The sequence below is a fragment of the Drosophila novamexicana genome, unplaced genomic scaffold (genome assembly GCF_003285875.2).
Source record: "Drosophila novamexicana strain 15010-1031.04,08,12 unplaced genomic scaffold, DnovRS2.1 tig00000739-arrow-arrow-pilon, whole genome shotgun sequence".
Taxonomy (NCBI): Eukaryota; Metazoa; Arthropoda; class Insecta; order Diptera; family Drosophilidae; genus Drosophila; species Drosophila novamexicana.
Window position 1 is genome coordinate 1,744,031 of NW_020824819.1, and position 13,080 is coordinate 1,757,110.

The following is a 13,080-nucleotide window of genomic DNA, read 5'->3' on the forward strand; positions in this document are numbered from 1 at the left end:
GGGTTGGCCATCGCATAAAACCAATATACTCCATTTTGTTTTATCTTTAAGTGAAGAATATCCTAATATTTGTGTAGCCGAACAGATTATTCCGTTGTCGGATTATTCAATTTCGTGGATTCTCAATTTTTATTGCGTCCGCTAAACTCAGCAGATTTATCACATAAATGCGCAACTTTGTTTTTTATTTGATGCGACATTTGCCCGCATGTGCAACGTGCATGCAAATGGAACCCCGCGGCCCCTGCTTAATTTCAATTCCAAGCCGAACAAAGGTGGACAAATAGCGCGTCGAGTGTGTCAGCTGCTTAAATATTTGACAATAAAATTAATGCAAATAAGCCGCGCACACACTTATTTGCAGTGCAGGCCAGCGCTTGATATAAAAGCCAGGGGCGATTGCTGCGCCGAGGATGCACTGGAAGCTCAGCTAACGAGATGCAGTCGACGAAGGGAACTCTGCTATTGCTGACGCTATGCTTAGGCGCTGGGGGCATCTGGGCCAAGCCCAGCTCCGCGATCTTTGAGGATGTGTGGGCCGATCTAAAGGATGGGGGCAACAGCATTATCGAAGGACTTAGGGAGGCCACCAATGATGGTGCTGCCATTGGCAAGAATCTTCTGGACAGCCTGAAGAGTACCAACGAAAAGTTTTTGGACGATGTCAGCCAGTTGGGGGAGGATCTGTCGAACGCAATCTCTGAGGCGTTGTCGACAGGCCTGAAGGACCTATCGCAAGACTTGGCTGGCAATATTACTGCCTTCAAAGGCGAGATCGATGCAGAAAAGAACCTCATAAAGAGGGGTGCTCTGAAAAATGGAATAGCCGCACTGGAAGAACTCAGTTCAGTGGTTGACGAGCTCAAGTCCGGAGTGTCCAATATAAGCCAGAAGCTCGGTGAAAAAGTGCACATCCAGTTAAACGAAACACTTAACGATTTGCTGAGCTGGGGAGAGGAGCAACTGGATCGCGTGGACGAAGGCACCGACGGAGCCGGTGTGCCACAAGCAAATGAACTCATCACTCAGCTCGTCGATCGCCACGTCCAGAATCTGATCAACATTGTGGAGGAGCTCGAGGTTAAAAAGAGCCTTTTGGAGCAGAAGTTGAACGACAAAATCAGCGAATATGCCGGCTACGCTAAGGATCTAATTGATGCGATGAACAGTTGCAGAGGTTTAAGCATAATTCGTTGCAGGTCTCGCATTGAGGAAGCGATTGAGAATCTGAGTGATGCGCGAAATGAGCTCAAGATCCTGTTGAAGAAGGGCAACTCGTTGCTCGAGGCAGGTTTGTTCGCCAGTGATTCCATAGTCGCCCTTATAAACCAGCTAGCCAAGGATAAGCGTAAGCTCGAAAAAGACCTAGACGGAATCATCAAAGGCAATCCTACGAGCACGACAACGAGCGCAAGTCCAACGGCATCCGATGGCGCATCCTCAACGGAATCGGACGACGCGTCAGACGCGTCCTCCTTCTTCGGCGATATACTGTCCAAGCTGGGTGATGGAAGCAAGAGTCTCCTCGAGGGCATTTTTAATGCAACGAAAAACGGCGCGGCACTGGGCAACGATATACTAGACGGTCTCGACAATAAGAAAGCCGCGTTCTTGGCTGATATCACCCAATTGGGAAAGGATTTGTCGAGTGCAATCTCCGACTCATTGATCACCGGCCTAGCTGACCTAACGACAAACCTGCAGGGCAATATTACAGATCTTGAAGGCAAGATCAAGGGTGAAACGAATCTCATCAAGAAAAAGGCACTAAACGACGGCCTCGCAGCGCTAAAGCAACTCAATTCGACGGCTTTCCAGCTACAATCTGCACTTTCCAACCTAAACAGTAAGCTGGCCGAGGAACTCAACGACCAAGTCCAGGAGGCCATTGACGACTTGTTGGAATGGAAAAAACAGCAGCTAGAACGTGTTAACAATGCAACCAATGGAGCTGGCCTGCCGCAAGCGACCGGTCTCATCAATCTGCTAGTCCAACGCCACACCCAGAATCTGTTCAGTACCCTGCGTAATTTCGAGCTCCTGAAAAGTCGGTTTGAGAAGCAGGTCAATGATAGAATTAATGAGTACACCCGATATGCCAGGGAACTCATCGCCAAAATGAACCAGTGTCTGCTGGGACCCATAAGCGCCCTGCGCTGCCAAGCCAACACAGCGGGGTTGGCCGCAAAGCTGAACAATGCACAGAATGAGCTGCGGAAACTAATAAGGCAGAGCCAAAAGCTGATCAAGGCCGGAGTGTACGCCAGTAAAAATATTGCCTCCTTGTTGAAGCAGTTGGCCAAAGATAAGCTGAAATGCGAAAAGGATCTGGATGGAATCATTGAGGACAACCCTAGCGAAAACGCAACCGAAGCATCAACAACGCCTGACGCTGACGAAACAACGATTCCTGCCGAAGACACAACGGATTCCACGGCCAGTTCAACGCAGTCTGGTGAAGATAATACAGATGCTTCTGAGGACACAGCGCAGCCAGCTTCTGACACAACAGATCCTTCTGCTGAACCATCGGAGTCCGCTGACGACACAACCGATGCATCTGATAGCTCAACGGATGCAGCTGATAGCTCAACGGATGCAGCTGATAGCTCAACGGATGCAGCTGATAGCTCAACCGATGCAGCTGATAGCTCAACGAATGCAGCTGATAGCTCAACGGATGCAGCTGATAGCTCAACGGATGCAGCTGATAGCTCAACCGATGCAGCTGATAGCTCAACGAATGCAGCTGATAGCTCAACGGATGCAGCTGATGACACAACCCAGCCCGCTGATGACTCAACAGAACCTGCTCAGGACACAACCCAGCCCGCTGATGACACAACGGATCCCGCTGATGAATCAACGGATCCCACGGACTCCACAAAGTAGTCCGGGAAATAGCCATGGATATAAGCAAAATTAATAGAAATCCGACGAACTTTAAGCACTGATGCAATTGCTTGAATCAAAGCACTTTAGCGTAATCCTGGTGGTGGGTCATTAAAATCAGCACAATAAAAAGCCTTTGCTCAATGCAAAAATCAGTCGATTTCTCTATGAATGCAGCGTAGCATTTTCTGTGCGGTTCACGCGCCTCATCTGGCACGCATTCATTTCCATTTGGTTCGCATTGCAATTATGACGCCATTCACCAATTTTCCGCTGACCCAAGCACCACGTGCGCGGCCTGCTTAAGTGCATCCCTGTTGTCCCGACCGGAACCTTAGCCGTGTCCATCGTCTGACCATTGCCATGGCAATCGCAGAGCATTAAGTCATTTCGCTTCCTGTTACATTTCCGGTATCTCTTTTTTAGGGTCTCCATCCCCATCCCTTGTGTGCTATTTATTGAAAATTGCTGGATTTCAAATCGGGCGGAGGGAGGAACTGGTTAGCCCTTGGTCTGCTCTGACTGTAGCTTAGCAAATTTATAGGCAGCTCCTACGATTCTCCGACTTTTTCTGATGTAAATTTAATAAACCGATTTAAATGCATTTGGAGTAGGTCTAATTAAATATGTGTAGTATTATAATACAAAGCTTTTTCGTACTCTAAATTCAGTAGAAATTGGAAAAACTATAAATATAATTTCGACAACAATGAGTTCTTGCTAAAATATTAGACGTATTTGCGTGAACTGAAAAAAAACCTACTTTCGAGACAATTTGATGGTTGGCATAGTACTTGGAGGAGGTCAGAAATGTTGACTACTTACATTATTGCTTGAAGCTTTTTAAATGTGAATGCACTGTCAGTCATACTTTTTTTACCCCTAGGAACGGGTATACGTGGAGTTACATTCAATTGTTTAATTGATTTTCATTGTTTTTTGTCGCTGGAACTTATTACAATTCCCAACAACTGATTAAATATTTGCATTTTCTGCATTTACACAAATATTTGAGTACAGTTATCTGACGCATTTGTATCTGTTACAAAACTATATTTAAACAATATTTTTTGTACATACATATACACTACATAATCGGTAATTTACGGCAATATAAATATGTGCAAATCTATCCATCTGTCAGTTTATATGTTTTATCATTTCTCGACATAAGAGTTGAATTCTCCCAATTTGCATTTTATATTTACAAGCTATGCAATTTTTCTTATAGTTCGGAACGACTTTAGACATGTTTACGTGGTATCAGCTAGTCGAGCACAATCTACCTTTGCTTTCTTATATATTCTGTAATATTATAGTATTGATTTAAAAATAATAAACTCTTATAATTTCCCCACTCTCTGCGTTTTTTCATTTCCCCTTTGTGAACTGCCTATTTGCCAACGCGGGCGGTTTTTTGAAATGTATACCATAAAATCTTAAGTGTTTTTATGGCTGTTGTTTGTGTCTTTGTTTTATGTGTTATACAAAACAAAGATTGTTATAACAGAAAGCTGTTGTGTGTGCCAGTTTGTGCCCACCAAGTGTGATAATGCCCAGGACTTTTTGTTATACCAGCGTACAATTGCCTTGCTTGCATTTGCATTTCGGTCAGATTGCGCATACGAAATGTGTTATACTAGGCATTTATAAGAGCTTTAGCTAAACATGTCGATAAAAGCTTGCATTTGCTATACAAATGTATTACAATACAAATTGGTTGTAGAACTAACTCTTTACAAATATGCTATAAAACTTTAATAAACATTCCTTCGTGATAAGAGAATTTGCACTGAAAATGAGGGGTACCCATAAAAACCGCAATAGCAAATGAAGTCTCCATTAGAAAGCAATCTTAAGCGGTTTCTTAATTTTGCACACAATTTTATTGACAGTAATTTATTTTCAAAACAATTCCCATATAATCGGGTGTCTTGTTGCTTATCAACTACTGAGCATTATTACTACTTTGTATATTTATTTTTTATTTTTGTATGTAATATATCTAATAGACGCTTCTTATGTTTGCTGTTTGCTGTTGAAGGCAAAAAATATACAAATATGTGCGATACTTAGAAGCATTTAAAAATTCGTTTATGTTTATTGTTTAATTATTTGGTATCTCCGTCACTTGATCGACATACGAATCGAGTAAGGGTCTAGCTAAGTGTATTTTCTATCAGTTTCTGGTGCTTAGCTCAAAAACCTTTGGAAAAAACAAAAAAACGGCAAACATTTTGCAATTAATAATTTAAAAATGCATACGTACAACTAACAGTACTTGGGGATTGTATTTAATCTTTTTGGGCGCTTACACTAAACTTAGGCTAACAGTTTGACTTCAATATTAGGAATTTTTCAAATTTTGCATAGGAATATTGAGATTTTTAGGATGACCAAAACAACAGACCAATGTTTCGTAGTTCGTTAATTTATGCTTATAAATTAGATGAAATATCTCGGGAAATTCAAGAACAATGAGCGTTGTATTCATTCGATAGACTCTGTGTATGGCTATTCGCCAGAGAGATGCTCGCCCTGATCTGGAATTGAGCAAAATGTATGGAAACAACCGCACGGATGCACAACCGAAACACTAAAACCTATTCAAAATATTCAAGCTCTGCTTTATTCGCTGCTAATACTCCAACCAGTTGGCCAACTCCATCCACTCCTCAGTGGTATTCGACGCGCGCTATCGGCGCGCCCATCTCATCCAGATCGAAGACGATCAGTTTGCGTTTCTTGCGCACATTCGCCGGAGGCTGCATTTGCTTAGCTGCCGGCGTTGACGTCCTTGCCGCCGTCTCCGCCGTGCTGCTTGCAGCCAGCGGCTTCCTTGCCTGGCTGTGGCCATTGGGCGGGCGCCTCGTTGTCGCTATCTTTGGCTGCTGTTGCTTCGTTGTGGCACTCGTCTGTGCCTTGTCCTGCTCCTTTGTCTTCAGTGCATTCAATTCACGCATTTGCTGCAATAACTTCGGCTTCTCGTTGTGCTGCTGCTCCGTTTGGGCATTCGAGCGTCTGGGCAGTGTCGGCAGCGCGGGCAGATCGCAGCGCTGGCGCAGGTGCCGATAAACGGCGTCCACGCGCTGCACCAGGCGATTCACGTACTTGGTGGTGGTGCGATCCAAAATGGAGGGCGCCTTAATGCAATCGTTGCCGCCAAACTCACATACCTGCAAAAGCAATTAATGAAAAGGAGGAAAGATACGAGACCTAGATGACCAGACGACCGTATCATTCAGTCACATCCTCTCTCAGCCAGCTAATAAGGCAGTTTTCTAATAACAAACTTGTGTATATTGCAGCCTATAGGAGCTCTACATTTCAAAAGCCAAATACACCTAATTCGGTTTTTACACGGCGATTCAAAATCTTTTGGGATTTAATTTTGCGAAATATGTTCATATCACAAATTTAGGGAAATTCCCTTTTTGTGGAAACAAGCAAATTTACTGGTCAAAGCAATCGAAAATAGCACAAATTTACGGGAATTCCCTTTTTGGGCATAATAGCAAAAATACATGTCAGAGCAATTGAAATGTGCTAATATTTTGTGAACTATTAATGCAATCAGACGTATTTGATTAAGAAATTCTTTATAATTTTTTCTTTTTTTTTAATAACTACACATTATATATGTGATTTAATAAAAAAAAGCATGAAAACCTGTTCTCAAAAAATCCTTGATTTTCACTTATTTTAATAGATTTTGGATTTAAGGAACCAATCACCTATTTCTGTTTTTTTTTACACCGTTTTTATATATATATCAACTCGGCTGTTAATACGAATCAAAATTAAATACTTTATGGGATCGAAAAGGAAAATTTCATGAATCTCAGCTGAACAATTTGAATTTTCAGTTAAAACCTTGACTCACCCTATAATGCTGCAATATAGCCTCCTTTGGCGGCACATTGAGCGATCCCATGCCCGGCGAAAACTCCCACACAAAGTGATTGCCCGCCTCAACCACCGCCTCCGGCTTACAAATGTATTTGGAGCGCTGCTTCTGTGGATGCAACTTGTAGCGTCTGTTGAATGAATAGAGAGAGGGTTGAGACACACGTCTTCTAACTTGGACGTGGCCAACTTACCTGCGCGTCTTGCGCTGTGTTACCAGGGAGGCGCGCACACTGCCCAGCTGATCGCTGCCACCCGATATGCCCGAGCTGGCCAGGGGATCGTCTGCGAACTGGAGATAGTAGAAAGCATTCTGGAAGGAGTACGCGCCAGTGTTGCGATTGCGGAACCGCTGATTGAGGGAACTGCCAAAAGTAATGTAGCAGATTATACCTAGGGTATTCCCACATCAAGTTTAGACTCACCTCAACAGGTCGTTAAGCGTGTCCGTGTAGCGCGGCACGATGAACTCGTCCAGATCGACCAGCGCCAGATACTTGTATCGATACATGGTCCTATAGAGGCAATCGTTGAGCGCCGCAAAGAGGCCCTCGGTGCGTATTTCCTTCTGGGAGCGCATGCGCAGATTCCACGGCAGTATGCTCACTGTGGGCCGCTGGTAGTGCAGCGACTTGAGGACACGCGGCGTGGCATTGGTGGCCGCCTCCGCCGGCTGCAGCGGCTCCCAGTCAAAGGCCGTCAGGTTGCCCGGCACCTGGCCCTGCTGGTAGCTCCGGAGCACACAGGAGGCGTGCGGGCCCAGCGTATGATTGTAGAAGGTGAAGTGCGAGACGCCCAACAATGCATAGAACTCCAAATACTCCATCAGATACAACGCCTGATCGTAGCTAAAGTGAAACGGTTTCACACAAACCGCCATCCGGTCAGGTATGCCCTCGCCGCTGGGTGGTGCATGCGGCGGAGCTGGACGAGTACCGCCATTCCCATTTTCATTGCCATTTCCATTCCCATTGCCAGTTTCATTGCCATTGCCGTTGCCTTTGCCATTGGCGCCTCTATTGCTCGGCGGCGGTGCAAAGTCCGCATCCTGATCCGTGTTTCGCAACGTTATCAAATTGCCGGGCGGCGCCCGCAATCTGGAGACAACGCTGACATATTGCGGCACATCCAACGGTGGGGCACGCACCGGACACAAAACAAAGCAGGCGCTGTACTTTAGATTCCAGTTTTCGCGAATGATCTAAAATAGTTTAAGCCCAGCGCACTTAGCTCTATATATAAAACTAACTGATTGGTGATTTCACAGTCATTAACTTATGTTATGGAGCTACATGCTAAGAAAAATCGAGAAAAAACGGTTGCATGCAACTTTCCCGTTTTACATCCAATGTGCCTCAAACTGATTTTTAAAGATTTTTAAATTCTTACCTAACGACTGAATGAATACGTTTTTCCCGTGTTCAAATTCAATGAAAGGTTGTTTAACAAATAGGGGCAAACAATTTCATGGGTGACGTTTCGCGCTTAAATTCATTTCCAAGATCTTTTTAAAGAGGGAGAATTAATTCTAAGCGCGGCAATGGCGGGTTATACCCGCAATTATACTATATGTATATATATGTCAAAATTTCCCACCCCATAACTCTTTATGCCTGGTTTGGCCTTTAGTGCACTTAAACGCATTACATACAATAAAATATATATCCCTCCAGTTCTTATGCCTCAATCTATCAATCAATCAATCAGTTAGTCAGTCATTTATTCATTCGCTTTCTATCTAAAGCGGTCCACTATTTTAGTGCCTTCTTTGGGAGAGAGTGTCGCATGGAAGGCAGAATCGTCATAAGGGATGGCTAAAGAAGGCACTTTCCTGGAGTCCCAAAACCAAGATTATCGAATTAAATATTGTAGAATTATCGTCGTGGAGTATGAACATTGGAATATTTGCAGTTTAGGAGTCTAAGATTGTGTTAATTTATATTGTAGACAAAAAGAATCAATAACTAGATCCGCTTATAGCCAGGCTACCCAGTGCAGTGAACTGTTACACACGAAGGTTGAATGCCTTCTGTATCCTACAATACTAGCTTATTAAGTATAGTACCAGAACCTAATATTTTCTTTTTAGTTTCAATAGTATTTTTCTTATGGAAGCGGCATATTTAACGTGCTAACTAGATCAACAATTAGTCGGTCAGCTGATTGAACTCACCTTCACACGGGCCATTACAGTGGCTGAGGTGTATTTGGCACGTGCTACCGAGGTCGACGCCTCGCTGCTATTGTGAGTCGTGGGACCATACCAGAACCTGCACCAGACGCGCTCTGGTCCACGTGTTTTGGTTGCGCCAATAACGCGTACAAGGCGTGCCCCGTCCCGGCGATCGAAGTAGGCGGAGTAGACAAAGAACTTGAAGCGGGTGCCATTGACAACCTGCCAGGCGCCGTCGCTGGGCGCCGTGCCAAATGGAAAATGTGGCAGCGTCTCCTCCACCTTGTCGGGCAGCAGCTGGCCCCAGGGTATCAACGGCATGTTCAGGCCGTTGCCAGCGCCAGCGACACCCACGCCAAAAGCCCCAGCACCAGTTCCGGCTCCGGCTCCGGCTCCAGCAGCGCCATTGAGCAACATGCCCGCATAGCGTGGATGTTGGCCGTCGGCGCCTGCGGCATCTGTGAAATGGCGAATCGCATGAGATACATGACGTATACGTAATGTCTCCTCCTCGTTGTATTGGCCGGCTTTTGTTATCATAGCGATGGCTGTCTCTGATTGCATTATGGGCGCCGAATGGCTATGCCATTGTGTGTCTCTGATTGCCATTTGCTACTCACCTTGAATTTTAAGTTTATTGTCACGAAACTGTATAAAACCTAATTTATTATCACTCAGAATGCTGTCATCCAGTTCGTAGTCGTCCTGCAAGCACAATTTGATTGCCAATCAAAATATAAATTCAATAAACGGTCAGCGGAATATGCATTTATAAAAAGTTCCATTATGTTATCTAAACCAATGCCATACCACTTGCTTAATATTATATTCGATCAAAAATAAATTTAAACAGACTCAAACATGTTTCACTTTTCAATTTATTGAGTTGTTGATTTGTTTAATAACTTGTTAATTTTATTCATTTAATAGGTAGTTTGCAAGCCTGGTGTTAGCTTAATCTGCCTGGAAAATATTGTCAAGAGCTCAGTTTTAGAATTGATCAGTGAGACAACATAAATGAAAATAAGTTTATTAATAAAATAATTTGATTCATTTAACTAAAGGTTAGGGTTTTATCTTCATTGTAAATTTAACATGTTCATTGACATGCGGTTAGCTTAATTTGCTTAATATCATCAATGATTCTATCCGGCTTATAAACTTTTTATTGACATGTGTCTTACCGTTTGGATTACATTCACAATGGACTTGAAGACACTCAGTTTTCCTATCACTTAAACTTAGCAGTCGCAGATTCTTAAAAAGTAAGTTAACTGACATACATTTTTTTTTTTTGGTATATGCCATTGCGCAGCGTGCATGCCGTTCAGATATCAAAACTGTCAGCTTAGGGGTTATGGGGGCTCTCATGATTTCATAAGTCAGCTAAGTGCATTGCGGTGCGCATGGTTGCAAATAAATCAGCTTTTTGTTTGCGTTTGGCACAAAAAAGTAAATCATATGCATTATGCGCTATGCGCTATGCTGGGCTGCTTAAATATGCAAATCTCTTTGCCTCGCGCAAGCCGAAAAGTATGCTGCAAAATATGGCGAACGGCAACATCTTTTGTTTTCCCACGCGCTCGCAAAGAGTTGGAGACCATAAAAATGGGCGCAATAGTTAAGGTGTCACGCCCCTTTCCTGCAGGCGCATTGTTGCAGGTGCAACAACAACAACAACAACAATTGTTGACCATTTGGCTGGTAACGCGCTGGCATCGCACATATATAGCCCATTTGCATAACAAAACTTACCTTAACATTATCATAATCCGGCATCGCGTCGCCCAGTCGGCCGCCCAGGCTGGCGCCGCCCCCGCCGCCTGCCCTCATGGCCATCAAGCCGCTGTGGGAGCGTTCGTCGATCATAAAAACCTGCAGCACGAGGCAAAAGTGGAAAACAAAGTAGACAGTCAATGGGTTAAAGCGCTGCTTAAATTTGAAGCTAATTTCTAGCTGCGCTTTTAGCATTTTAATTAACGTCTGGTCTTGTAATTAATTGCACGCTGCATTTTTAATGCATCCTAATTGCAATCATAAATCCGCGCCCAAACCAGCCCACAGCAAACACAATGTTGTAATTGTTGAATGCATATTTTATGACCAGCGACTTATTCATTTGCTTATAATAATTAATTTAACTTCGAAACTGCTTTAAACAGAATATTCGCCACGTTTATTAAATCATACCGAATTATTCGATTTGCCAGCGGTTTTGAACCGATCTTAAGGGGAGAAGAAAATTTGACAAACGCTAGTACTATAATATTTGATATTCATTTTATCCCTCAAAGAGTGTAGTCACATAATCTAAATATTTTATGATAAACTCATTCTACGTATGGCAAAGTAGCATATGTTTCCTTTAAATTTCAATCCTCTAGCTTTTGTAGTTACCGAGATCGACGAGATCCGAGAGATGGAAGGGTAGATCTATTTAGCTGGTTAAACTGATCAAGAATATTAATAATAATAAATAAATGGATTAGGCGATTCTTCCTTCTACCCGACCCGACTAGCAAATAATCCCTACACGGAAAGCTAGAAAATACTGTGTCAGAGCTAGATCTTAAAAATGCTCAGAAAACATGTTGTGAAGAAATCGCTTTTAACCGAATGAGTTTTCTAAAGGAACTAGAAATAATTAAGATTATATTGCCTATTATTATTATTATTACTATTATTAGTAGTATTATTATTATTATTATTATTATTATTATTATTATTATTATTCTCATTATTATTATTATTATTATTATTATTATTATTATTATTATTATTATTATTATTATTATTATTATTATTATTATTATTATTATTATTATTATTATTTAGCTATTCTCAGTATCATGAAATCCAGATCGGAAACTTTTATTGAGCAAAGAGTATATTCTATTCGGACAACATCGATAAGAGAGTCTTACTTTTTTGCCAGTCAGAGACAGCTCGGAACACATTTATTTTCCGTATTAAAAAGCTTGTTTGTGTAAAGTTAATAAATGTATTGCAAAGATTCTGTATAGCCAGCAAGAATTTTAAATCCTCAGCATTTCTCTTCAGACCAAGTCTTGAACTTACCTCTGTCAGTATGATGAGGCCAAAGACAGCAAAAAAGAGAATCACAATCAGGAAACTCATGCTAGATCTCTCCCGACTGCCCCAGTTCTTTTTGCCGCGCTTCATGGTGGGCGTCAGAGAGGTGCGGCTCCCTTGTCCGTGACCGTGGGAATGATGAGGATGCGAGTGCTGCTGCTGCTGATGGTGGTAACAGGCGTGGGAATGGCCCACGTAGGCCTGCTGGTAGGGATGGCCGCCTTGGGAGCTGCTGGTCGCCAATTTGGAACTGGAACTGAGAGAGGAGGCGCTGGCGGAGCCCCCCGTTCCCGTTGCGAGTGGCTTGTAAGCTGGGGGGCTCCTGCTGCCTAACATGGCGGACAGCGGTAGGGTGTGGGTGGTGGGTCAGTTGGTACGTGGTTAGTTTTGGACACTTGTGGATGTTGTGGGGGTGGCTTGGCGAATGGGCTTGCGCTTGTTTCTAGGTAGTTGGCATTTGGCATGGCATTTTCTATCGTGGCAACTGAAAAGGCAAACCAATTGACCAGCTGATTAGCAACAAAATTGGCAATAAACGCGCTTAGCAAAACAAAACGCAAAAAGCGGCAAAAGAGCAAAGTCGAGAGCAGCACGGTAAGAGAAAGAGTGAGAGCGAGAGAGAGAGGAAGTGAATGAGAGTGCGTGCTGCCTGACAGTTCTCCTTGTTGGCCAATCAAAAAGGAAAAATCAATAAAATTCCGTGCAACGCTTTTCCTGGTTTCTGATATTGACTTTGAGCAGCAAAATGCAAGCGAGGGCTTTTTAGCTTTTGATGACTTCTTTGACCAAATCTTGCGCTAAATTAAATGGCAATGGACGATGTCAGCTTGTCCTTAAGGCAACATTGTGGCTTAACTTTGGCGTCTGCCATGAACTTTCTAGACTTTACACATCTTTCACCTTTTTAATACATTTTTGAGAACAGTTCACGCACTTAGCTGCACCTTAAGTTAGAGTCGAAACTATGCACACTTGACTTTAACAAAGATTTTAACACTTTTCACGCTTTCGGTAAA

The 13,080-nt window shown here is 43.1% G+C and overlaps 2 protein-coding genes across 2 annotated transcripts; one reads left to right on the top strand and one right to left on the bottom strand.

The window, feature by feature from the left end:
- The first annotated feature begins 423 nt into the window (after nucleotides 1-423).
- LOC115763388 lies at nucleotides 424-3,044 on the top strand. Its single transcript, XM_030705928.1, has one exon. It carries the CDS (start codon nucleotides 439-441, stop codon nucleotides 2,890-2,892), a length of 2,454 nt encoding a protein of 817 aa, XP_030561788.1. The 5' UTR covers nucleotides 424-438; the 3' UTR covers nucleotides 2,893-3,044.
- Nucleotides 3,045-4,780: 1,736 nt separating this feature from the next.
- Nucleotides 4,781-13,080, bottom strand: LOC115763549. The gene is made up of 9 exons (XM_030706167.1): nucleotides 12,965-13,080; nucleotides 12,050-12,548; nucleotides 10,727-10,846; nucleotides 9,592-9,676; nucleotides 8,972-9,429; nucleotides 7,224-7,999; nucleotides 6,993-7,163; nucleotides 6,776-6,929; nucleotides 4,781-6,068 (listed from the first exon to the last, which is right to left on the bottom strand). Exons 2-9 carry the CDS (start codon nucleotides 12,398-12,400, stop codon nucleotides 5,568-5,570), a joined length of 2,616 nt encoding a protein of 871 aa, XP_030562027.1. The 5' UTR covers nucleotides 12,401-12,548; nucleotides 12,965-13,080; the 3' UTR covers nucleotides 4,781-5,567.

What these genes read in the sequence shown, in the direction of transcription:
- LOC115763549 (XM_030706167.1), bottom strand. Translation starts at nt 12,400, where the DNA reads ATGTTAGGCAGCAGGAGCCCCCCAGCTTACAAGCCACTCGCAACGGGA. An exon ending in GCCTCATCATACTGACAGAG is followed by an intron (nt 10,847 to 12,049) that starts GTAAGTTCAAGA and finishes CTCGTGCTGCAG; the next exon opens with GTTTTTATGATCGACGAACG. An exon ending in ACACAGCGCAAGACGCGCAG is followed by an intron (nt 6,930 to 6,992) that starts GTAAGTTGGCCA and finishes TTCATTCAACAG; the next exon opens with ACGCTACAAGTTGCATCCAC.
- LOC115763388 (XM_030705928.1), top strand. Translation starts at nt 439, where the DNA reads ATGCAGTCGACGAAGGGAACTCTGCTATTGCTGACGCTATGCTTAGGC.